The sequence below is a fragment of the Salmo salar genome, chromosome ssa05 (assembly GCF_905237065.1).
Source record: "Salmo salar chromosome ssa05, Ssal_v3.1, whole genome shotgun sequence".
Lineage (NCBI taxonomy): Eukaryota > Metazoa > Chordata > Actinopteri > Salmoniformes > Salmonidae > Salmo > Salmo salar.
Window position 1 is genome coordinate 79,402,807 of NC_059446.1, and position 27,379 is coordinate 79,430,185.

General features: G+C 44.2%; 1 protein-coding gene across 2 annotated transcripts in view; it reads left to right on the forward strand.

Moving 5' to 3' along the window:
• Window positions 1–27,379, forward strand: part of LOC106574842 (copine-4) — a 101,367-nt gene that overhangs the window by 16,962 nt on the left and 57,026 nt on the right. For both annotated transcript variants that reach the window (XM_045719060.1, XM_045719061.1), the window contains exon 3: window positions 26,059–26,238. In XM_045719060.1, coding sequence (XP_045575016.1) covers window positions 26,059–26,238 — 180 coding nt within the window. The remainder of the gene's footprint in view (window positions 1–26,058; window positions 26,239–27,379) is intronic.

The window sequence follows — 27,379 nt, forward strand, 5'->3', positions numbered from 1 at the left end:
TAATTGTTCCATTGATTTGTTATTAACCGGTTGTCCATCTGGAAACACAAATTAGCATTGTACTGCAGATGTGCCATGACGGCTCCAACGCGCCCTGCTGTGTGTTGCGTCACTCAACAACATATTTACTAGAGCTGCTCTCCTGTGGACTTCATGTCTGGTTAGAGATAATATAGTGCCTTGCAAAAGTATTCATCCACCTTGGTATTTTTCCTATTTTGTTGCATTACAACCTGTAATTTAAATTGAAAATAGTCCAAATTGGTGAAGTGAAATGATTTTTTTTTACTTGTTTCAAAAAACAAATAAAAATTTAAAACGGAAAACTGGTGCGTGCATATGTATTTACCCCTTTGCTATGAAGCAAAGGTCCCGTGTGGCTCAGTTGGTAGAGCATGGTGTGTGCAACGCCAGCGTTGTGGGTTTGATTCCCACGGGGGACCAGTACGGAGAAAAAGGAAAAAAAAAATGTATGAAATGTATGCACTCACTCTCTCTCTGGATAAGAGTGTCTACTAAAATGTAAAAAATGTCAAATGTAAAGCCACTAAATAAGATCTGGTGCAACCAATTACCTTCAGAAGTCACATAATTTGTTAAATAAAGTCCACCTGTGTGCAATCTAAGTGTCACATGATCTCAGTATATATACACCTGTTCCGAAAGGCCCCAGAGTCTGCAACACCACCAAGGAACTCTCCAAACAGGTCAGGGACAAAGTTGTGGTGTCACGTCCCGACCATAGAAAGCTGTTATTTTCTATGGTAGAGTAGGTCAGGGCGTGACAGTTTTTTTTTTTCTAGGTTAGATTTTCTATGTTGAGTTGTTCTAGTTTTGTATTTCTATGTTGGGCTTTTTTGGGGGGATGATCTCCAATTAGAGGCAGCTGGTCATCGTTGTCTCTAATTGGAGGTCATATTTAAGTTGGTGTTTGTCCCACCTGGGTTTGTGGAAGATTAATTTTGAGTAGTGTATGTTTCACCTCTGCGTCACGGTTGGTTGTTTTGTTTATTCAGGTTTATTTTGTATGTATTGCAGAGTTTCACAGTTTAATAAAGAATTATGTGGAATGAGAATCACGCTGCACTTTGGTCCGCTCCTTTCGACAACCGTGACATGTGGAGAAGTACAGATCAGGGTTGGGTTGTAAAAAAAATATCGGAAACTTTGAACATCCCACGGAGCACCATTAAATCCATTATTAAAAAATGGAAAGAATATGGCACCACAACAAACCTGCCAAGAGAGGGCCGCCCACCAAAACTCACTGACCAGGCAAGGAGGGCATTAATCAGAGAGGCAACAAAGAGACCAAAGATAACCCTGAAGGAGCTGCAAAGCTCCACAGCGGTGATTGGAGTATCTGTCCATAGGACCACTTTAAGCCATACACTCCACAGAGCTGGGCTTTATGGAAGAGTGGCCAGATAAAAAGCCATTGCTTAAAGAAAAAAATAAGCAAACACGGTTGGTGTTCGCCAAAAGGCATGTTGGAGACTCCCCAAACATATGGAAGAAGGTACTCTGGTCAGATGAGACAAAAATGTAGCTTTTTGGCCATCAAGGAAAACGCTATGTCTGGCGCAAACCCAACACCTCTCATCACCCCGAGAGCACCATCCAATGTTTTTCATCGGCAGGGACTGGGAAACTGGTCAGAACTGAAGGAATGATGGATGGCGCTAAATACAGGGAAATTGGGACAGTTTCTGGGACAGAGATTCACCTTCCAGCAGGACAATGGCCCTAAGCATACTGCTAAAGCAACACTCAAGTGGGTAAGGGGAAACATTTAAATGTCTTGGAATGGCCTAGTCAAAGCCCAGACATCAATCCAATTGAGAATCTGTGGTATGACTTAAAGATTGCTGTACACCAGCGGAACCCATCTAACTTGAAGGATCTGAAGCAGTTTTGCCTTGAAGAATGGGCAAAAATCCCAGTGGCTAGATGTGCCAAGCTTATAGAGACATACCCCAAGAGACTTGCAGCTGTATTTGCTGCAAAAGATGGTTCTACAAAGTATTGACTTTGGGGGGGGTGAATAGTTATGCACGCTCAAGTTATCAGTTTCTTTGTGTTATTTCTTGTTTGTTTCACAATAAAAAATATTTTGCATCTTCAAAGAGGTAGGCATGTTATGTTTATGAAACGATACAAACCCCCCCCAAATTTTTTTAATTCCAGTTGTAAGGCAACAAAATAAGAAAAATGCCAAGGGGGGTGAATACTTTCGCAAGCCACTGTATCCTTTCTGTATGAGTATGATCCACCATCAAGTCAGCATTCCTTGTTTTCCAAGCTAGGCTAGAACTAGTCTGCATTCTGCTTCCTGGGGCTTTTCCCACACTACAGGAATGAAATTGGTGCATAATGCGCCTTGTGATAGACAATATGATGAACAAAGCTCTTCACAGAGTAATGGCCCCTTAATTCAAACCCAATGAAAAAAATATACGAGAAAGAGTGGTTGGAGAATAATCACTGGTAGAAGCTGTTGTGATAAAAAGACAAGGGAATGAAGTATGAGGGGGCTGAATGAAGGAGATGATATAATGTATTAGAAGTATTAGAACTGGGCATAAAGAGACCAACTGTGGCAAAGCCTTGTGCACACTATTTAGAGACACTGTCATTAATAAACACTATAGTTTACTGTTAAGAGACACCATCATTAATAATCACTATAGTTTACTGTTAAGAAACACCATCATTAATAATCACTATAGTTTACTGTTAAGAGACACCATCATTAATAAACACTATAGTTTACTGTTAAGAGACACCATCATTAATAAACACTATAGTTTACTGTTAAGAGACACCATCATTAATAATCACTATAGTTTACTGTTAAGAGACACCATCATTAATAATCACTATAGTTTACTGTTAAGAGACACCATCATTAATAAACACTATAGTTTACTGTTAACCACTTAATCGGTGTGTCCCCCGCGGAACGGTTGAGCTAACGTTCCTCTAATGTGATTAGCATGACATTGTAAGTAACAAGAACATTTCCCAGGACACAGACATGTCTTATATGGGTAGAAAGTAAAAATTATTGTTGATCTAACTGCGCTGTCCAATTTACAGTAGCTATTACAGTGAAAGAATACCATACTATTGTTTGAGGAGAGTGCACAGTTATGTACTTGAAAATGTATCAATAAACCAATTAGGCACATTTGGACAGACTTGATACAACATTTTGAACAGTAATGCAATGGTTCATTGGATCAGTCTGAAACGTTGTACATACACTGCTGCCATCTAGTGGTCAAAATCTAAATTGCGTCTGTAATCCTAAGTCATATAATGGCCTTTCTCTTGCATTTCAAAGATGATGGAACAAAGAAATTAATAGAAAACGCATGTTTTTTTCTTTGTTATCTTTTACCAGATCTAATATGTTATATTCTCCTACATTACTTTAACATTTCCACAAACGACAAAGTGTTTCCTATCAAATGGTATCAAGAATATGCATATCCTTGCTTCTGGGCCTGAGCTACAGGCAGTTCAATTTGAGTATGTCATTTTAGGCGAACATTGAAAAAAGGGTCTGATCCTTAAGAGGTTTTTAAGAGTTCACACGAATATCGCTCATTTCACAGATGTAGGCTTATGTACTTTAAAAGTTGGATGCGATCCGCCAACCCAATCCCACAGAAGAAGAAGAAGACGCACGTTTGGCTGCCGACCAAGTTGTCAGTGTGTTTATTTTTAGCAAGATTGTGCGTACGTTCAACAAGTGAGTTGTGTGGTTTATTATCGGGAGGGTTAATGCTACTTTATGGGGATTGACTGCAAGCAATTACCTTAGGCCTAATTACCTTGTTACATCTGTAACTGTATAGTACTTATGTAGATTTCCGATGTCATTTATAAGTGCCTGTATTGCAGTGAATTCATGATTGTTTTGCAGTAGATGTTATTGTTTACAGATGGTTCATTCCTATAGTCTGTATATGCACTTTACCACTGTGTTTTCATAGTTCACGCTACTGTTATGCCATGGTGAGATGTTTCAGAATCTGTTCGTGGCTTTCCGCATGCGCAGTAAGATTTATGACTCAGTGGCACCAGACACAGATCAGATCTCCACCAGTCCTGAGAGAGGGCCATAAATCACACCTGTCTTAATTAGTTGTCTCTCTCTCCAGTGAGATGTTTTTACATATACTGCTGTAAATGTATATGCTGTTATGTGAATATCCCTGTATAGATGCTGTGCCATTCTTTCCTGTGTAGATATTCTATTGCACAACATTATATATCTGTTCTTACCTTTCTGAACCACAAGTCCATCCTGTGGAAACTGAAGATTTCTATGCTAGTGTGAATACTATAGTGTGTGGTGGTGATGAAGATAATAAAAGTCTTGGACTAAGAAGCATCTGTACTGTTCTTACCGGTGAGTCAACCAATTATATCACATTAAGGACTAGCGGGTGAGGGCATTTACAGCCGACCACTCAGACGACTCCAGCTAGCCGTTCTTTACAATAGGCTGTACATTACAAATGTCCAATATTTTACCTTTATTTAACTAGGCAAGTCAGTTTAGAACAAATTCTTATTTACAATGACGGCCTACCGGGGAGCAGTGGGTGAACTGCCTTGTTCAGGGCAGAATGACAGATTTTTTTTCCTTGTCAGCTCTGGGATTCAATCTAGCAACCTTCCGGTTACTGGCCCAACGCTCTAACCACTAGTCTACCTGCCGCCCCACTTTCTGTCATACTGAACGAAGCCCAGGCAAATGAAATTGATCAAAGCGCCATGGCATTGATCAACCAATGGTGTGTTAGATACCACCAACATACATTTGCTTGACACCCCCTCATTATCATATTGGATGAAGAAACACAGAAATAAATAATATAATAAATTAATAAAATGAAAGAAATTATTTAAATAATGATGTATCTGTGTGCAATCATTCATCAATGTATGTATCTATTTGTGTGCATGTATTCATCTTTATGTATTTATTAATATGTATCTATTTGTGTGTTCATTTCATTATTTATTCATGTATTTATCTATGTATGTGTCCATTTATTTATTAATTTAATTCTAATTATGGCATCGTTGGTCCTCCGTAAACTCAATACCTACAGCTTCATTAGCCATGCGCCATTGTTGTCATGCTGGATCAGCAGTATCTACAGTTGAAGTCGGAGGTTTACATACACTTAGGTCGGAGTCATTAAAACTTGTTTTTCAACAACTCCACAAATTTCTTGTTAACAAACTATAGTTTAGGTTAGGACATCTACTTTGTACATGACACAAGTCATTTTTCCAAAAATTGTTTACAGACAGATTATTTCACTTATAATTGTCACGTTTGTCGTCAGGAAAGGAGGACCAAAATGCAGCAGGTATGTGGTTGCTCATCTTGAACTTTTATTAGACTCAAAATGAACACCAAAATAACAAAACGAACTCACGATCAACCAACAGTCTTCTCAGGCTCACACACGCTAGACAAGAAACAATCTCCCACAAAACCTACACCAAACAATTACCCATATATAGGACTCTCAATCAGAGGCAACGGGGAAGCACCTACCTCCAATTGAGAGTCCCAAACCCCCATTAACCTAACATAGAAATACACTCACTAGACTAAACATAGAAATACATAAACATAGAACATAAACCAAAACCCGGAAATAATAAATCAAACGCCCTTCTGCAAAAACACCACCCCGAACCACATAAAACAAATACCCTCTGCCACGTCCTGACCAAACTACCATAACAATTAACCCTTATACTGGTCAGGATGTGACAGTACCCCCCCCCCTAAAGGTGCTAACCCCGGAAGCACCTCGTGAATAAACAAAACCCCAACAACAACAAAAAAATCCCCCTAAACTAAAGGGAGGGAAGGGAGGGTGGCTGCCGTCACCGACGGCACTTGTGCTACACCCCCCCTCCCCAACCCACCTAAGCAGGTGGTGGTTCAGGCTCCGGCCTACTGTCCTCCAAAATACACACCGACCCGATCAGCCTCGGGCCGTAGGCAGACTCCCCCTGTTCCGGATCATGGGCAGACTTCTTCCTCTCCACCCTGTAGGCAGACTCATTAATTAAACAGTTAATCACTTTAAGTTCTGAATTGTCAGGCTTACTCAGTTCAGGGTTGCTGCTAGACTCCCTTGGTTTTTGGTCATCGGCAGACTCTGGGCAGATGGGCCGCTCTGGCTGATCCGGGCAGACGGGCCGCTCTGGCTGATCCGGGCAGACGGGCCGCTCTGGCGGCTCCTGACTGACGGGCAGCTCTGGCGGCTCCTGACAGACGGGCCGCTCTGGCTGATCCGGGCAGACGGGCCGCTCTGGCTGATCCGGGCAGACGGGCCGCTCTGGCATCTCCGGGCAGACGGGCCGCTCTGGCATCTCCGGGCAGACGGGCAGCTCTGGCGACTCCTGACTGACGGGCAGCTCTGGCGGCTCCTGACTGACGGGCAGCTCTGGCGGCTCCTGACTGACGGGCAGCTCTGGCGGCTCCTGACTGACGGGCAGCTCTGGCGGCTCCTGACTGACGGGCAGCTCTGGCGGCTCCTGACTGACGGGCAGCTCTGGCGACTCCTGACTGACGGGCAGCTCTGGCGACTCCTGACTGACGGGCAGCTCTGGCGACTCCTGACTGACGGGCAGCTCTGGCGACTCCTGACTGACGGGCAGCTCTGGCGACTCTGGCAGCTCAGGACGAGTCGGACTGGGCTGACGCACTTGAAACCTGGTGCGTGGTGCTGGTACTGGACGTGCCAGTCTGGGAACACGCACCTCTAGGCTAGTGCGTGGAGCGGGAACAGGATATATTGGACCATGGAGGCTTACTGGCGATCTCGAGCTCAAACCTGGCATCGCCTTTTCTGTCTGGATACCCACTACCCCCTGGTAAATGCGGGGTGCTGGTATAGCGCGTACCAGCCTAAAAATACTTGGCCTCGCCATAATACCCATTACCCCGAAGCACGAGACCTGTCCATTAACTGGCTTCCCAGAAAAGGTACGGGGATTTGGCCTGGGGCTCCAAACTTGCCCCGCCAAACTACCCATATGCCCCCCCCCCAAAAAAATGATTGGGGCTGCCTCTCGGGTTTAATCGCCAGTCGTGTTCCTCGGTAGCGTTCCCGGTCTTTGCTCCATTTCTTCCATGGGCCCTCTCCGGCCATAACCTGTTCCCATGTCCATTTCTCCCGTTTGTCCAACTCAAATTCCCACTGCTCCTTCCAGTCCACCTGTTGCTCCTTCCTCTGCTGCTTGGTCCTTTTGTGGTGGGAGATCCTGTCACGTTTGTCATCGGGAAAGGAGGACCAAAATGCAGCAGGTATGTGGTTGCTCATCTTGAACTTTTATTAGACTCAAAATGAACACCAAAATAACAAAACGAACTCACGATCAACGAACAGTCTTCTCAGGCTCACACACGCTAGACAAGAAACAATCTCCCACAAAACCTACACCAAACAATTACCCATATATAGGACTCTCAATCAGAGGCAACGAGGAAGCACCTGCCTCCAATTGAGAGTCCCAAACCCCCATTAACTTAACATAGAAATACACTCACTAGACTAAACATAGAAATACATAAACATAGAACATAAACCAAAACCCGGAAATAATAAATCAAACGCCTTCTGCAAAAACACCACCCCGAACCACATAAAACAAATACCCTCTGCCACGTCCTGACCAAACTACCATAACAATTAACCCTTATACTGGTCAGGACGTGACAATAATTCAATGTATCACAATTCCAGTGGGTCAGAAGTTTACATACACTAAGTTGACTGTGCCTTTAAACAGCTTGGAAAATTCCAGAAAATGATGTCATGGCTTTAGAAGCTTCTGATAGGCTAATTGACATCATTTGAGTCAATTGGAGGTGTACCTGTGGATGTATTTCAAGGCATCCCTTCAAACTCAGTGCCTCTTTGCTTGACATCATGGGAAATTCAAAAGAAATCAGCCAAGACCTCAGGAAAAAAAAAGTCTGGTTCATCCTTGGGAGCAATTTCCAAATGCCTGAAGGTACCATGTTCATCTGTACAAACAATAGTACGCAAGTATAAACACCATGGGACCACACAGCCGTCATACTGCTCAGGAAGGAGACGTGTTCTGTCAACTAGAGATGAACGTACTTTGGTGCGAAAAGTGCAAATCAATCCCAGAACAATATCAAAGGACCATGCTGGAGGAAACAGGTACAACAATATCTATATCCACAGTAAAATGAGCCCTATATCGACATAACCTGAAAGGCCGCTCAGCAAGGAAGAAGCCACTAATCCAAAACCGCCATAAAAAAGACAGACTTCGGTTTGGGGACAAAAATCATACTTTTTGGAGAAATGTCCTCTGGTCTGATGAAACAAGGATAGAACTGTTTGGCCATAATGACCATCGTTACGTTTGTCAAAAGGGGTAAAAAGGGGGAGGCTTGCAAGCCGAAGAACACCATCCCAACCGTGAAGCACGGGGGTGGCAGTATCATGTTGTGGGGGTGCTTTGCTGCAGGAGGGACTGGTGCACTTCACAAAATAGATGGCATCATGAGAAAGGAAAATTATGTGGATATGTTGATGCAACATCTCAAGACATCAGTCAGGAAGTTAAAGCTTGGTCGCAAATGGGTCTTCCAAATGGACAATGACCCCAAGCATACTTCCAAAGTTGTGGAAAATGGCTTAAGGACAACAAAGTTAAGGTATTGGAGTGGCCATCACAAAGCCCTGACCTCATCCTATAGAACATTTGTAGGCAGAACTGAAAAAGCGTGTGCGAGCAAGGAGGCCTACAAACCTGATTCAGTTACAGCAGCTCTGTCAGGAGGAATGGGCCAAAATTCACCCAACTTATTGTGGGAAGCTTGTGGAAGGCTACCTGAAACGTTTGACCCAAGTTAAACAATTTAAAGGCAATGCTACCAAATACTAATTGAGTGTATGTAAATGTCTGACCCACTGGGAATGTGATGAAAGAAATAAAAGCTGAAATAAATCATTCTCTCTACTATTAATCTGACATTTCACATTCTTAAAATAAAGTGGTGATCCTGACTGACCTAAGACAGGGAATTTTTATTAGGATTAAATGTCAGGAATTGTGAAAAACTGAGTTGAAATGTATTTGGCTAAGGTGTATGTAAACTTCCGACTTCAACTGTATATGCAATGCCTGGTCCGAGAGGCTCTGATACCCTATATGATAAATATTGAACAAGCTAGATGTGGTAGGCTACGAGGCTCAACTAGGACCTGTGATCTTGTAGCTACCACTTACCAACCAATCAGCAGGCAGGACCTTACCTACTCCATTACTTAGTCTGTTAATCATGAATAAGTTCAGTTACACAAGTCTACTTTAAATCAATATTTCATTCTCATGCAATCTGTCAGAAACGGCAGTTAGCTTTCCAAGCGGTCTGTCAGTCTGTTTAAATGTATCATAGAAACAAGCTCCCCAGAGGTGATTGTAGGCTGGTTTCGCCTGGGAGGTGATTTGATGGCCATCTTCACTGGTTAAGCCTAAAGTAGTGTTTCTTGTCATTTGATCCTGGGCACGCACCGTCTATGAATATAACATTTTTAGCTGAACATTAATTAGATACTAATTGTATGCCTCTGGTAAAGGCAACCAATTAATTGAAAGAGTCTTTGAATCATATTTCATCATTATTGTTAGACATATTTAATGGCACTAATTGGTTGAAATGACATTTTAAAGCCACCATCTTTATTTTGGGGAATTGCCTTTAACTTCCACTATAGTCGTGACAATATTCACCACAGCCTCTCTGGCATTATGGCTTAATAGTGGTTTGTAAAGTGGGGTCGTAGGGAAATTGCAGTGGGGTCGCCACACAGGTTTGAATACCACTGAACATTACTGTGTTAAGTATCATCATCATAACACTGTTCTCTGCCCTGTTCATGACCATAGAAATATAACTAATTCTAATTCTATGTTCATGACACTATAATGAAATGAGTCTCTTTAACGAAATGTCCTCTGGATTTTAATGAAGAGGGATTTCTCGGCTTAGTTGGAGAGTGATGCTCGACTCACAGTTGTTGCGAGCAGCTTCTTACCTTGTCTGGGGCCCAAAGGAATATATCATGAGCAGCCATCCATTCTGTAGGAGAAAGACTCCTTCGCTTTTACACCCCTCCAATCAAAATAGAAGGTGTGTGTGTGCCATCCAAACGTAAGGTACGGTATGAATTAGGAATGGGAAGGCTGTCAGGTAGCCTTTACTTTGTCTGTCTGTCTGTCTGTCTGTCTGTCTGTCTGTCTGTCTGTCTGTCTGTCTGTCTGTCTGTCTGTCTGTCTGTCTGTCTGTCTGTCTGTCTGTCTGTCTGTCTGTCTGTCTGTCTGTCTGTCTGTCTGTCTGTCTGTCTGTCTGTCTGTCTGTCTGTCTGATATAGGGGTCTGTCTCCACCATGAACTCACACTGCTCTGCAGATTGCCTGTCAGCCAGTGAGCTGAATGGGCCTGCAGCATCTGTTATCTCATGTAATGCCACAGTCCGAATGCACGCACCCACGAACACACACATACAGAGACAAACATTTTCCACACACACAAATACACACAAGTGTGCATACACACACACACACACACACACACACACACACACACACACACACACACACACACACACACACACACACACACACACACACACACACACACACACACACACACACACACACACACACACACACACACACACACACACACACACACACACACACACACACACACACACACACACACGAATGATGCAAACACACACCAACACATGCTCATTAAAACAGGCATATAAACCCATGCTTAGACAGATTTGAAAAAAGGACAACATTCCAACTATGGTAGTGGAATCCTTTGTCCTGACTTTCCCTTCGGTGTTCCTCCATTAATTGGCAACATTGTTACTGTGAATGTATCAGCTTGGCAGCCATATTGAAAGCTAAGCAATGCTTTCATGATTGGTTGTTATTTCTGCTTCTTCTGTACACATAGACAAGGGAACCTTAAAGAAAAACATGACAAAAACGAGAATGATTTGGAACAAAATGATTGATGAGGTGACATCTTGAAGTTCTCTTATTACACTTATTACACACACACACACACACACACACACACACACACACACACACACACACACACACACACACACACACACACACACACACACACACACACACACACACACACACACACACACACACACACACACACACACACACGTCTGTCTCAGTCACAGGCTTTTGGGTAGCCCAGTTTGAAAGTCTGTCATAGATAAAGCAGTATTTTATCATCGTTGCACAACTCGCTATGCCAAGAAACAGGGCTTAGCTAGCCAGGCAGAAACAGGGCTTAGCTAGCCAGGCAGCAACAGGGCTTAGCTAGCCAGGCAGAAACAGGGCTTAGCTAGCCAGGCAGAAACAGGGCTTAGCTAGCCAGGCAGAAACAGGGCTTAGCTAGCCAGGCAGAAACAGGGCTTAGCTAGCCAGGCAGAAACAGGGCTTATTTAGCCAGGCAGAAACAGGCTATAGGCCTACTATCACAACAGTACATTTGTCATGTCATTTATTTGTTTTGTTGCAAGGTTCATTTCACAATCTCATAAAGGATATAGAGAAAGAAAAAGCCTGTCGCAGTTCATCGTTTTCGCCTCAGGTTGAAATATTTACTTAATTTTTTTTGTCCCTCTCTCTCTCTTATCTTCCTTCTCCTTAGTCCCTCCCTCTGACTCCACCCTCTCCCTCTATTTCCCTATGATGCTCCTCTTCCTCCACTCTCCTCTCTCTCTATTTCCCTATGGTGCTCCTCTTCCTCCACTCTCCTCTCTCTATTTCCCTATGGTGCTCCTCTTCCTCCACTCTCCTCTCTCTCTATTTCCCTATGGTGCTCCTCTTCCTCGACTCTCCTCTCTCTATTTCCCTATGGTGCTCCTCTTCCTCCACTCTCCTCTCTCTATTGCCCTATGGTGCTCCTCTTCCTCCACTTTCCTCTCTCTCTATTTCCCTATGGTGCTCCTCTTCCTCGACTCTCCTCTCTCTTTGTTTCCCTATGGTGCTCCTCTTCCTCCACTTTCCTCTCTCTATTTCCCTAGGGTGCTCCTCTTCCTCCACTCTCCTCTCTCTATTTCCCTATGGTGCTCCTCTTCCTCCACTCTCCTCTCTCTTTGTTTCCCTATGGTGCTCCTCTTCCTCCACTCTCCTCTCTCTTTGTTTCCCTATGGTGCTCCTCTTCCTCCACTCTCCTTTCTCTATTGCCCTATGGTGCTCCTCTTCCTCCACTCTCCTCTCTCTTTGTTTACCTATGATGCTCCTCTTCCTCCACTCTCCTCTCTCTATTTCCCTATGGTGCTCCTCTTCCTCCACTCTCCTCTCTCTTTATTTCCCTATGGTGCTCCTCTTCCTCCACTCTCCTCTCTCTCTATTTCCCTATGGTGCTCCTCTTCCTCCACTCTCCTCTCTCTATTGCCCTATGGTGCTCCTCTTCCTCCACTTTCCTCTCTCTATTTCCCTATGGTGCTCCTCTTCCTCCACTCTCCTCTCTCTTTGTTTCCCTATGGTGCTCCTCTTCCTCCACTCTCCTCTCTCTATTGCCCTATGGTGCTCCTCTTCCTCCACTTTCCTCTCTCTATTTCCCTATGGTGCTCCTCTTCCTCCACTCTCCTCTCTCTTTGTTTCCCTATGGTGCTCCTCTTCCTCCACTCTCCTCTCTCTTTGTTTCCCTATGGTGCTCCTCTTGCTGCACTGTTGGAACTAGAAGCACAAGCATATCGCTACACTCGCATTAACATCTGCTAACCATGTGACCAATAGAATGTAATTTGATTACATGTATGTGTGTGTGAATCTACAGTTAACCATACCTTGAGTTAGTCCTGGGCGATATGGCCGAAATATCATATCATGGTATTTTAAACAAATAGGATGGTATTTTACAGTATTTTATGTTTTTGAATGATAACAGTTCCAAATATGATTTAATGGAAGTGCGTGACTCTAGGTTGGCAACACATACATTCTAAGTGATTTCAATGGGTCTTTCTCCATTCTGATTGCTTTATACTGTTCAATTCATCTTCAACCAAAAATTATTTTCAGCATTTTTATCAATTTCTGCATTTCCTGTAGTCATTTGATATAATTTCCACACTGCCACATTGGGCTACACAATCTGGGCAAACAATCTAGGCCTTATTTTTAACCAAATGTTGCAATTGTGATTTGGCTTGTGATTTAGAGCAAAACACTTGAGTGAATCATTCTATTCATGGAAATAGAATGATTATTCTAATTCTATTTTTTATTTTATTTTATTTCACCTTTATTTAACCAGGTAGGCTAGTTGAGAACAAGTTCTCATTTACAATTGCGACCTGGCCAAGATAAAGCAAAGCAGTGTGACACAAACAACAACACAGAGTTACACATGGAATAAACAAACATGCAGTCAATAATACAATAGAGAAAGTCTATATACAGTGTGTGCAAATGAGGTAGGATAAGGGGGGTGAGGCAATAAATAGGCCATAGTGGCAACATTTTTACAGTGGTCAGGTGTGTGCGTACTGGTAGCGAAGTCAGGTGCAGGAGAGCAGAGATTTGTGAACAGGCGCACACTTAATTTAGGCAATTAGTGCAAAACGCGCAAAACAGTCACAAGAATTATGTTTAACAATAAACATCTTCGTGAATATAACACGGAAAAAAGAAGCCAGTCTGGCGCGTCAACAATACACACGTAACACAAACAATCTTACACAAAGACATGATGGGGAACAGAGGAATAAATACATGTAGATTGATTGGGGAATGAAAACCAGGTGTGCAGGGAACAAGACAAAACAAATGGATACATGAAAAATGGAGCGGCGATGGCTAGAAAGCTGGTGACGTCGACCGCCGAACGCCGCCCGAACAAGGAGAGGAGCCGACTTCGGCGGAAGTCGTGACAACAGTATGGCAAATTAAACACTGGGGTGATAAATGTGCAGAAGATGAGTGTGCAAGTAGCGGTACTGGGGTGCAAAGGAGCAAAATAAAAATAAATAACAATATCGTGCGCATGCTATGGGTGGGTGCTACTATGGTGACCAGTGAGCTGAGATAAGGTGGGGTTTTACCTAGCAACGACTTATAGATGACCTGGAGCCAGCGGGTTTGGCGACGGATATGAAGCGAGGGACAGCCAATGAGAGCGTACAGGTCGCAGTGGTGGGTGGTATATGGGGCTTTAATGACAAAACGGATTGCACTGTGATAGAGTGCATCGAATTTGCTGAGTAGAGTGTTGGAGGCCATTTTATAAATGACAAATGATAGTACATTTTTCTATGGTATGTCTGGCAGCATGAGTGAAGGATGCTTTGTTGCGAAATAGGAAGCCGATTCTAGATTTAATTTTGGATTGGAGATGCTTAATGTGAGTCTGGAAGGAGAGTTTACAGTCTAGCCAGACACCTAGGTATTTGTAGTTGTCCACATATTCTAAGTAGGTGTGGGCAGCGATTGGTTGAAGAGCATGCATTTAGTTTTGCTTGCATTTAAGAGCAGTTGGAGGCCACGGAAGGAGAGTTGTATGGCATTGAAGCTCGTCTGGAGGTTAGTTAACACAGTGTCCAAAGAAGGGCCAGATGCATACAGAATGGTGTCGTCTGCGTAGAGGTGGATCAGAGAATCACCAGCACCAAGAGCGACATCATTGATGTATACAGAGAAAAGAGTCGGCCCGAGGATTGAACCCTGTGGCACCCCCATAGAGACTGCCAGAGGTCCAGAGGTATAGGTAGAATATAATCGAATACAGTGTTGTTGACATGACAACGAATGAAAATGCGTGTTTCCTAGGAGAACTTATAATCTTTGTTTACATTTAATGTTTTCTCTTAGCTATTTCAAGTAGCTAACATATTCATGCTTTGCGTATTCCTCTTTGATTTAGAAGATACTGTTGCACAAACAACATGATGATTGAGGTCTGCACCATCACTGGTATTATCAGGCAGTATAGCTAATTACGTTTGCTCTGATTCAGTACATTTATTAACTAGCTAGCTAGCCAGCTAAAGAGCGATTAGCATTAGCGGCTAACACAATTTAGGCCCAACTTGCTAATAAAAATACAAATGAGCTGTTTGCAGATATAAGAAACACTAAATAATAGTGTAATTATAAAACACTAGTGGATTTATAATAAGAAGCAAGGTGAAAACAGCGTCCTTGTCATCAACATTGTTGCATGTGCTACATTGACCATGCAGACTGAACACAAATGTCCCCTGGTCGAGGAACAACAAATGCGGGGCTAGGTCTGTGTGGAAAGCATTATGGAGAGAGTGGAGAGAGATGACTCAAGTAGCGAAGTAAACTATAAAAATGGACGTTACACACTGCGTATCACATTTAACAAACCAAACATTCAAATACCGTTATAGAAAGTAAAGTAAAAACGCAAACCGGTCCGTGCATCAATACCAATACAGTATATCATAGAATACGGTATAGCGCCCAGTCCTACCTTGAGAAAAGAACAGCATTGGTTTGACTCCTTGACTACCCATTTGAACTGTATCCTGGGTAACTGGACTTATAAATGTTGTTGTGGGTGGCACTTATAACATCACTCATTGGTCTCAGCATTGAATAGCAGAATTACTGTATATGCAGTAATAAACGTCTTCATATACTTGTGCAGTGATGTCAGATATTGTTGTTCTGATTTCTGTAAAGTGGAGGTCTTGGGTTACTGTGAAATGTACACTTGTCAAAGTGCTGGGTTTGACTCCTGTGAAGTGTACACTTGTCAAAGTGCTGGGTTTGACTCCTGTGAAGTGTACACTTGTCTCCACTCAGCTTTGTAAGTTTGCTTTCCATCATTAATTGTAGCACACACACACACACACACACACACACACACACACACACACACACACACACACACACACACACACACACACACACACACACACACACACACACACACAAACAGTAGCTTCTGTCTCTCTCTCTCCCATTTCATCACGTGAGTTGCACTCATCTAAAGAATGGTTATTGCGATGGTGAGCAGTGTAATCACCTCTGGAGCATTAAGTAACACTATCTGATGTAGGAGGCGTCTCTGTGAACCCATTCAGACATCCCTCTCTGTAATGTGGCGATGAACAGACAGGATATTGGCATCCTGATGAAGCAGTACAGCCAAAGTGGGAACATTTGTCCTCCAGGTTCCAGTTTCAAAGGTTTAAGAAATCATTTAGATGTTTCTGAAGGTTTCTGAGAAGCCCTAGTTTATAAAATAGTTGGTGGGACTATCACTAAATGTTTTGATCTCATGATGGTCAGTTATTTCCAGTTATCTAGGGTCAAGCATCTGTTACCTGTGGTGGTTCATATGAGCAATTACATTATACTTCACTTATCCTTTAAAATGTCAAACTAATGAAGAGGAGAATTATTGTAGCTGTGGAGCACAGACAAGGTTGAAATGGTAATGTATGCAGCGTGGCATTTCCCAGCTCCACCGTGTGTCCCCGTGGGTCCTCCATTCTGCAAGACAGTCATATGAGAAAAGGCTAACGTTGATTAGCCTCAGGGAAACTACCTCTAACCCGCAGCCTGCGCTCTGACTGCCTAATGTGGAGGTGGGAATGTGAAATAATATTGAATTATATTATGTGATATGAATGTAATCAAACCCAGTGGCCACCAATGGGAAGAGTGAGGAGGAGGAACTGAGGAGAAATGTGGGATGCTAATATGGGCTTGGTTGGTTATTTTGTGTGGGTCACGGACCTATGTTGAAGAAGGGAGAGAAAGATGAGAGACGTGAGAGAATAATATGTCTTTGATTAGTGCGTCTTCTCCAGGGTGAGAGGTTGAGTGAAGCTTCTGGAACACACAGATCTTTTTCAGGCAGACGATCACACGAGGACACACCTCTCGCTCTCACCCTCCCTCTGCATCCTTTCCAGCCAGCGTTGGAGCCTGGTTGGTCCCGCTGTGTTTCAGGGAGATTCCTCTGGGACAGTCGCTTGACATTTTTGGGCCGTCTGAAGTGCTTGCTGCAAAATCAGGTCTCTCTCCTTCCTCATATCAATGTTGGCACCATGGCAACACAACAATGAGGCTGAAGTGTTAGCGAGGCAGAGACATTAAGCTTCACCACACCAGAAGTACTCGGAAAAAGTGTATTTTTAGAGAGCAGCCTTTTATTAACAGGCTTGTCTGAGAAAGGGCAAATGGTCTGAGCTACTGTATGTTTGTTGTTAACACGTGTGGTGGAATAACATCTCTCAAATTAGACTCCTTTCTTTTCCCATAGGTGCTCCTTTCCTCTCTCCCTCTCTTCATCTTAGAGACCATGCTCCTCCTCTCCTCTCCTCTCTCCCTCCCTTCATCTTAGAGACCCTTCTCTTCCTCTCCTCTCCTCTCTCCCTCTCTTCATGTTAGAGACCCTACTCCTCCTCTCCTCTCCTTTCTCCCTCTCTTCATCTTAGAGACCCTGCACCTCCGCTCCTATCCTCTCTCCCTCTCTTCATCTTAGAGACCCTGCTCCTCCGCTCCTCTCCTCTCTCCCTCTCATCTTAGAGACCCTGCTCCTCCGCTCCTCTCCTCTCTCCCTCTCATCTTACAGACCCTGCTCCTCCTCTCCTCTCTCCCTCTCTTCATCTTAGAGACCCTGCTCGCGCTCCTCTCCTCTCTCCCTCTCTTCATCTTAGAGACCCTGCTCGCCCTCCTCTCCTCTCTCCCTCTCTTCATCTTAGAGACCCTGCTCGCCCTCCTCTCCTCTCTCCCTCTCTTCATCTTAGAGACCCTGCTCCCCCTCTCCTCTCCTCTCTCCCTCTATTCATCTTAGAGACCCTGCTCCCCCTCCCCCTCTCCCTCCTCTCCTCTCCTCTCCTCTCCTCTCCTCTCCTCTCCTCTCCTCTCCTCTCCTCTCCTCTCCTCTCCTCTCCTCTCCTCTCCTCTCCTCTCCTCTCATCTCCTCTCCTCTCCTCTCCTCTCCTTTCTCCACTCTTCCTCTCTCTACTTTTCCACTCTTCCTGTCTCCTCTCTCCTCTCTCCTGTCTCCTCTCATCTGTCCTCTCATCTTTCCTCTCTCCTCTCCCCTCCTCTCCTCTCTTCCTCTCCACTCTTCCTCCCTTCCTCTCTCCTCTCCTCTCCTCTCTTCCCCTCTCCTCTCTTACTCTCTCCTCTCCTCTCCACTCCTCCTCTCTTTATCTCTTCCCTCTCCTCTCCTCTCCTCTCCTCTCCTCTCCTCTCCTCTCCTCTCCTCTCCTCTCCTCTCCTCTCCTCTCCTCTCCTCTCTTCCTCTCCTCTCCTCTCCTCTCCTCTCCTCTCCTCTCCTCTCCTCTCTTCTCTTCTCTTCTCTTCTCTTCTCTTCTCTTCTCTTCTCTTCTCTTCTCTTCTCTTCTCTTCTCTTCTCTTCTCTTCTCCTCTCCTCTCCTCTCCTCTCCTCTCTCCACTCTTCCACTCTTCCTATCTCCTCTCCTCTCTCCTCTCTCCTCTCTTCCTCTCCTCCTCTCTTCCTCTCCTCATCTCTCCTCTCATCTCGCCTCTCATCTCTCCTCTCTTCCTCTCTCCTCTCCACCTTTCCTCTGTTATCTAATCATGTTCAATCTCCTTTCCTCTCTTTTCCTTTGGTCTAGAGGGTGTAAGTAAAAAGATAGGAGTGCAATCTTTTTTAATGCTATGTTCATATACTTCTTCATTACTCTTCTGGCTTTCAACCCGGAGGCTTTGTCCTATTGGTCTCTCTTGTATCTTCTTCCTGACCTGCATAATGGACATGTTGCTCCAAGGTTTGTTCCCTCCTCTGTGACTCAGCCATAGAGAATATAAATGCAACGGCCTTATAAACTGAGCACCATTAACTTAACCAAATACCTGGAGCAGAATCTGGAAGAAGGTGCACTGTGATCAACCAGATGTTCAACAGACTCACTAGATCTATGTTGGATGAAGTTCTGATAACAGGTGTACATCCTGGCACTGTGGAGTCAGGAGGGGATCTGGTAATGCCTATCTACTCTTTCTGTGCAATGTTGCATTCTGGGTAGGTGCCAGAGCTAGAGAATAAGGCAGATGTTGCTATGGTGACCAGGGAATCTGTCTGGAGCTACTAAATGGGCTGGTGATGTTTTCCACCAGCCAGAGAGAGAGAGAGAGATATTATTTATAGTATTTTTTTTTTACCTTCATTTAACTAAGCAAGTCAGTTAAGAACAAATTCTTATTTTCAATGATGGCCTAGGAACGGTGGGTTGACTGCCTTGTTCAGGGGCAGAACAACAGATTTGTACCTTGTCAGCTCAAGGATTTGATCTTGCAACCTTTCGGTTTCTAGTCCAATGCTCATACCACTAGGCTACGCTGCCGCCCCGGTATGAACACAGCATTGATCCCTTATGATATAAAACTGAAAGGGCAACACAATTGAGTGACACTTTTTTTGAAATGGTCATCACGAATCCAGTAAAATACTGATTTCAGTTCAGTCTGACACCCAGAAACAGACTGATACCATCACAGCTACCATTTTGGACACATGAACCCAGATCAATGTAAACTGAGTAGCACCAGAGGGATTCCTTGTCTGGGGGTTTCACAAAACAGACAAATTTGGTTGAGATTCAATTCAAGTGCATTTCTCCCTGAGTAGCAGCTTGCTCTCTGTCTGTTTTTCTACTATAGATCCTTCTATTGTTGTCTGTCTTAGTGCCTGTTAGGTCCTTCTATTGTTCTCTGTCTTTGTCACAATCATTTTCAATCCCAATGATGATAACTAAACAATCATTTAAGCTTTGACCAACTCCCGAGGTTTGTAAGACCCTGGGTTTAATAATAATTAGGCAAAGACTCAGATTCTGCAAAAGGTTCGTTGTTCTTTATTCACGAGGGCTCTGAAGTCAAAAATGCAAACACAGTCATTTTATAACTCCCACACACACACACACACACACACACACACACACACACACACACACACACACACACACACACACACACACACACACACACACACACACACACACACACACACACACACACACACACACACACACACACACACACACACACAGAGTTTATCACTTTTCTACCAGCCTGGCAGTTTCTAGCCATTTCCCTCCTCCCTAGATTAGAGGGGCCTTGGAAAGGCCCTCTTTCCTGTTGTCAGTTTTCAGAGTTACAACCAGGTCATGTGCAGTTCAATTGTCCTTTGTTTTCTCAACCATACATTTCTCACGCTTAACTTGTCTCACACATACATTATTGGATTATAGTCTTATAATTGTAATACATTTCACATAGTCTTATAATTCTAATACATTACATTACTGCCTGTTAGGTCCTTCTATTGTTCTCTGTCTTACTGCCTGTTAGGTGTGTTAGTCTGGCACTAGATCTCAATACTTCTACTTAACAGCCAGATTGCACTGCCAAGAAAGACCTCCCAGCAGCCAATTAAAGCCTGCATGAAGCTAAATTGCTGAACCCCAAAGAATGCAACATTGAAATATCAATAGATATCATTATTTCTGCATTGTAATATATTGTGTCCCTCTCCCCTCAGACAAACACTATCAGAATATACCAGTGGCAGTCAAGATATACCAGTGGCAGTCAACAATATATATTTTTTATGAGCCTTATTTCTATTGTAGCATATTGGATTTTATTTTAACTAGGCAAGTCAGTTAAGAACAAATTCTATTTTCAATGACAGCCCAGGAACAGTGGGTTAACTGCCTTGTCCAGGGGCAGAACAACATATTTTTTACCTTGTCAGCTCGGCGATTTGATCTTGCACCCTTTCGGTTACTAGTCTAACACTCTAACCACTTGGCTACCTGCCACCTGTCGTTCATATTCCATTCACCTAGCTCAATGTAACAGCGATAGGTTTAGGCTACTACATGATACTCTAATTACCCCCATACCCATCATGAGGTTGCTACAACCTAGCCTATGAATTGAAGTTTTCAATGTAGGTGCAAAGGTCGCAAGAAATTTGAGTAATTGGATGACAGACAGAGACACATTAAACACCTCATTGCACACTCTTGCCTTCCTCTAGCTGATCTTGGGTGTAGTAAATAGTCCAACAGTTGCAAACAAGAGTTTCTTTTGGACAGATTCAGGTATGTTTATCCCCATTTTGTTCCATGTAATATCTTTTTTTCAACAGAATTAATATACCACTGATCAGACACAAACACATTTCACTTCCATAGCAGCCATATTTATTTATAAATAGGACCTAGAGGTGAAATTACTTACAATTTAGCATTAATACTGGAGTGATAGATGTGCAGATGATGACGTGCAAGTAGAGATACTGGGGTGCAAAAAAGCAAGAGGGTAAGTAATAATATGGGGATGAGGTAGTTGGGTGTACTATTTACAGATTGGCTGTGTACAGGTACAGTGATCAGTAAGCTGCTCTGACAGCTGATGCTTAAAGTTAGAGAGGGAGCTATAAGACTCCAGCTTCAGAGATTTTTGCAATTTGTTCCAGTCATTGGCAGCAAAGAACTGGAAGGAAAGGTGGCCAAAGGAAGTGTTGGCTTTGGGGATGACCAGTGTAATATACCTGCTGGAGCACGTGCTACGGGTGGGTGTTGCTATGGTGACCAGTGAGCTGAGATAAGGCGGGGCTTTACTTAGCAAAGACTTGTAGATGACCTGGAGCCAGTGGGTTTGGCGATGGTTATGTAGTGAGGGCCAGCCAACGAGAGCATACAGGTCGCAGTCGTGGGTAGTATATGGGGCTTTGGTGATAAAACGGATGGCACTGTGATAGACTACATCCAGTTTTCTGAGTAGAGCGTTGGAGGCTATTTTGTAAATGACATCGCCGAAGTCAAGGATCGGTAGGGCAGTCAGTTTTAAGAGGATATGTTTGGCAGCATGAGTGAAGGAGGCTTTGTTGCAAAAAGGAAGCCGATTTTAGATTTAATTTTGGATTGGAGATGTTTGATGTGAGTCTGGAAGGAGAGTTTACAGTCTAACCAGACACCTAGGTATTTCTGGTTGTCCACATATTCTAAGTCAGAACCGTCCAGAGTAGTGATGCTGGTCGGGCGGGAGGGTGCGGGCATCAATTGATTGAAGAGCATGCATTTAGTTTTGCTAGCATTTAAAGCAGTTGGAGGCCACGGAAGGAGTGTTGTATGGCATTGAAGCTCGTTTGAAGGTTTGTTAGCACAGTGTCCAAAGAAGGGCCAGATGTATACAGAATGGTGTCGTCTGCGTACAGGTGGATCAGAGAATCACCAGCAGCAAGAGCGACATCATTGATATATACAGAGAAAAGAGTCAGCCCAGGAGTTGAACCCTGTGGTACCCCCATATAGACTGCCAGAGGTCTGGACAACAGGCCCTCCGATTTGACACACTGAACTCTATCTGAGAAGTAGTTGGTGAACCAGGCGAGGCAGTCATTTGAGAAACCAAGGCTATTGAGTCTGCCGATAAGAATGCGGTGATTGACAGAGTCGAAAGCCTTGGCCAGGTTGATGAAGAAGGCTGCACAGTACTGTCTTTTATCGATGGCGGTTATGATATCGTTTAGGACCTTGAGCGTGGCTGAGATGCACCCATGACCAGCTCTGGAACCAGATTGCATAGTAGAGAAGGTACGGTGGGATTCGAAAGGTTCGGTTATCTGTTTATTAACTTGACTTTCTAAGATTTTAGACAGGCAGGGCAGGATGGATATAGGTCTAGTTTGGGTCTAGAGTGTCTCCCCCTTTGAAGAGGGGAGGGCAGCTTTCCAATCTTTGGGGACCTCAGATAATACAAAAGAGAAGATGAATAGGCTAGTAATAGTGGTTGCAACAATTTTGGCGGATTATTTTAGAAAGAGAGGGTCCAGATTGTCTAGCCCAGCTGATTTGTAGGGATACAGATTTTGCTGTCTGGATTTGGGTGAAGGAGAAGTGTGTGTGTGTGTGTGTGTGTGTGGGGGGGGGTGCTGCAGGGGGTGCTGAGATGTTGGCCGGGGTAGGGGTAGTCAGGTGGAAAGCATGGCCAGCCATGGAAAAATGCTTATTGAAATGATCAATTATCGTTTTATCAGTGGTGACAGTGTTTCCTAGCCTCAGTGCAGTGGGCAGCTTGGAGGAGGTGCTCTTATTCTCCATGGACTTTACAGTGTCCCAAAACTTTTTGGAATTAGTGCTACAGGATGCAAATTTCTGTTTGACAAAGCTAGCCTTAGCTTTCCTAACAGACTGAGTATATTGGTCTCTGACTTTTCTGAAAAGTTGCATATCGTGGGGGCTATTCGATGCTAATGCAGAACGCCACAGGATGTTTTTGTGCTGGTCAAGGGCAGTCAAATCTGGGGTGAGGGCGATATCTGTTCTTAGTTCTACATTATTTGAATGGGGCATGCTTATTTAAGATGGAGAGGAATGCACTTTTGAAGAGCAACCAGGCATCCTCTACTGACGGGATGAGGTCAATATCCAATACCGGGGCCAGGTCGATTAGAAAGGCCTTCTCGCTGTAGTGTTTTAGGGAGCGTTTGACAGTGAGGAGGGGTGGTCGTTTGAACGCGGACCCATTACGCACGCAGGCAATGAGGTAGTGATCATTGAGATCCTAGTTGACGACAGCAGAGGTTTATTTAGAGAGCAAGTTGGTCAGGATGATATCTAAGAGGGTGCCCATGTTTACGGATTTAGGGTTGTACCTGGTAGGTTCCTTGATAATTTGTGTGAGATTGAGGGCATCTAGCTTAGATTGTAGGACAGCCGGGGTGTTCAGCATGTCCTAGTTTAGGTCACCTAATAGTACGAACTCTGAAGATAGATGGGGGGCGATCAAATCGCATATGGTGTCCAGGGCACAGCTGGGGGCTGGGGGGTCTATAACAAGCAGCAACGGTGAGAGACGTGTACCTGGAAAGGTGGATTTTTAAAAGTAGAAGCTTGAATTGTTTGGGCACAGACCTGGATAGTATGACATAACTCTGTAGGCTATCTCTGCAATAGATTGCAACTCTGCCCCTTTGGCAGTTCTATCTTGTCGGAAAATGTTATAGTTAGGGATGGAAATGTCAGTATTTTTGGTGGCCTTCCTAAGCCAGGATTCAGACACGGCTAGGACATCCGGGTTGGAGGAGTGTGCTAAAGCAGTGAGTAAAACAAACTTAGGGAGGAGGCTTCTAATGTTAACATGCATGAAACCAATGCTTTTACGGTTACGGAAGTCAACAAATGAGAGCGCCTGGGGAATGGGAGTGATGCTGGGGGCTGCAGGGCCTGGGTTAACCTCTACATCACCAGAGGAACAGAAGAGTCCCGTGTGGCTCAGTTGGTAGAGCATGGTGTTTGCAACGCCAGGGTTGTGGGTTCGATTCCCACGGGGGACCAGTACGAAAAAAAAAAAATGTACGAAATGTATTCACAACTGTAAGTCTCTCTGGATAAGAGTGTCTGCTAAATGACTAAAATGTAAGAGGAGTAGGATAAGACTACTGCTAAAGGCTAAAAGAACTTGTCGTCTAGTGCGTTCGGAACAGAGAGTAAAAGGAGCAGGTTTCTGGGCGCAGAAGAATAGATTCAAGGCATAATGTACAGACAAGGGTATGGTAGGATGTGAGTACAGTGGAGCTAAGCCTTGGCATTGAGTGATGATGAGAGAGGTTTTGTCTCTAGAGGCACCATTTAAGCCATTTGCGGTCCCCGCATGTGTGTGGGGTGGAACATAATGGCCAGCTAAGGCATATCGAGCAGGGCTGGAGGCTCTACAGTGAAATAAGACAAAAATTACTTACCAAAACATCAATAGACAAGGCATATAGACATTAGGGAGAGGCATGTGTAGCCGAGTGATCATAGGGTCCAGTGAGTAGCTAGACGATCTGGAGGCACAGCGATTCAGACAGCTAGCATGCCGGGGCTAGCAGCAGGCTAGCAGATGGGACTCAGGGGGACGTCACAACGTGAGAGCCTGTTGAAACCCCCTCAGACTGTTACGTTGGCAGACCAGTCGTGATGGATCGGCGGCGCTCCGTGTTGGCAGCAAAAGGTCCAGGCCAATTGGCAAAAGAGGTTTTGAAGCCAGGAATTATCTGATGGATTCCTTCGGCTAGCTAACTGGTGCTTGCTTTGGGACAGAAACCCACTCGGTTGGTTACGTCGGTAGACTAGTCGTGATGGATCGGTGGGGTTCCGTGTCGGCAGCAAAGGGTCCAGGCCAATTGGCAAAAGAGGTAATTGAAGCCAGGAATTGCTTGATGGATCTCTTCGGCTAGCCGGGAGATGGGCAAGGTTCGAGGCTAGCTCCAGGCTAACTGGTGCTTGCTTCGGGACAGAGACGTTAGCCAGGAGTAGCCACTCGAGATAGCAGCTAGCTAGCTGAGATGATCTGGAGTAAAGGTTCAGAGCTTGTGGTAGGGATCCGGAGATGTGGTAGAGAAAAGCAGTCTGATATGCTCTGGGTAGATATCGCGCTGTGCAGGCTGGCAGGAGTTGACCGGGCTGAGGCTGGCAGTCCAAGTTAATGGTGATGACCGCTAGCAGTGGCTAACTGACTACTAGCTAGTAGCTAGTTAGCTGGCTAGCTTCAGAAGGGGGTTCCGGTTCTAAAGTGTAAAATATAGCAGATCCATACCACATTGGGTGAGGCGGGATGCAGGAGAGTATGTTCAGTCCGTAGATGGAAAACGAGATTGAAAATGTTAAAAATATATACGAAGATAAAAATGATATATACAAGTGACAGGACAATCAAAACAATCAAAACGACATACACAAGTGACAAGACAATCAAAACATACATCCCACTGCTACGCCATCTTGGATTTTAGAGAGGGAGGGTGAGCAGTTAATTCTGCAAGAGCTCTAATAGGTTAAAGTGATAACGTTTTAGCTCGGAGCCTCCAATTGAATATACCCACTGGGCACACACTCATTCTCTCTCTCTCTCTCTCTCTCTCTCTCTCTCTCTCTCTCTCTCTCTCTCTCTCTCTCTCTCTCTCTCTCTGCAGGTTGACAGGACAGAGGTGATCCGTAGCTCTATAAGCCCCACCTTTTCTAAAGTCTTCACCGTGGACTTCTACTTTGAGGAGGTACAGCGGCTACGTTACGAGCTCTATGACATCAGCAGCAATCACAACGGCATCAAGGAGGCTGACTTTCTGGGGGCCATGGAGTGCACACTGGGACAGGTGTGTTCTCACGGCAACGCCACACAAGCTCCGACACGCTATCTCTGACACAATGCTAAGTGCTAATGCTGGACCGAGCTGAACTTAGAGACCATTAAAAGTAGTTAGCAGAGGCTTTTTAGTAGACCCAGTGAGACTGTTTACTCAAGAAAGACAACACCTCCCTCTCACCCTCCCTCTCTGCACGGGTCATTTCCTGTAACGTAAAAAACAAGCGAGTTAAGTGGTTTAGTGGCAGTTGGTCATGCAGTGTAGCGTGTTTTTTTTTATATCAACCCTTGACATGCCTCGTGCAAATAATGATAAGGCACGTAATGAAATAATCCCCCAGACTTTCATTAAGAGTGTTTTGCTACATGCAGCTGTCGGCTGAAACAGTTGGCGTCCGGTACGCCAGCGGGCCTGGAATGTTTGAGCCTTCTGAGCCTCTCTCTGGTATTATTGTGTGTCTATGCCAACAGCAAATGATTCTTCCCCACCACTGCTGACACATGGTTCATAGGCCCTGCTATCTTCATCTAGTTGTACTGAGGAATTCTCCAGAAACTCATTTCATGTGTTATGAATTCCAATATTTAGTTTGAGTTTGATCCAAGTTTTAAAGTATCACTCTCTGTCTCCCTCTCTCCCCCTTCTCTCTCTCTCTCTCTCTCTCTCTCTCTCTCTGTCTTTTCCCTCTAACTCCTGGGAGATCTTCATATGGATGAGCTGTTCATTTTGTTCCACTCTGTTCTGTCTACAAGGAGACGGTGGGACTGTGGGTACATCTCAATGCAAATAAGAGGCATAATTTAGAAACACCTTATATTGTGAATAGGATTCACCAAGGGGTTTTACTGTATTTTTACAGTTTTACTTCATATTTTATTCTCAAAATCATCCAATAGGCCTACTGTACCATGCAACCGTTCCAGCATTGACAATTTACTGAGAGGGCTTTGAACCTTTACAAAGACTCTCATATTGCATCTTAATTGCATAATGTGAAAAGCCTCATAGCATCCAATTATTTTATGGCATCTTTCCAGCATGTTTTTATGGCAAAACTTCTCTTCAGAACTCCCCAACCTCACCCTATACAACCACACTCTCTTTTACTTCAGACATTTGTGCAAAACTCTTCATTTTTTTCTTTCTTTCT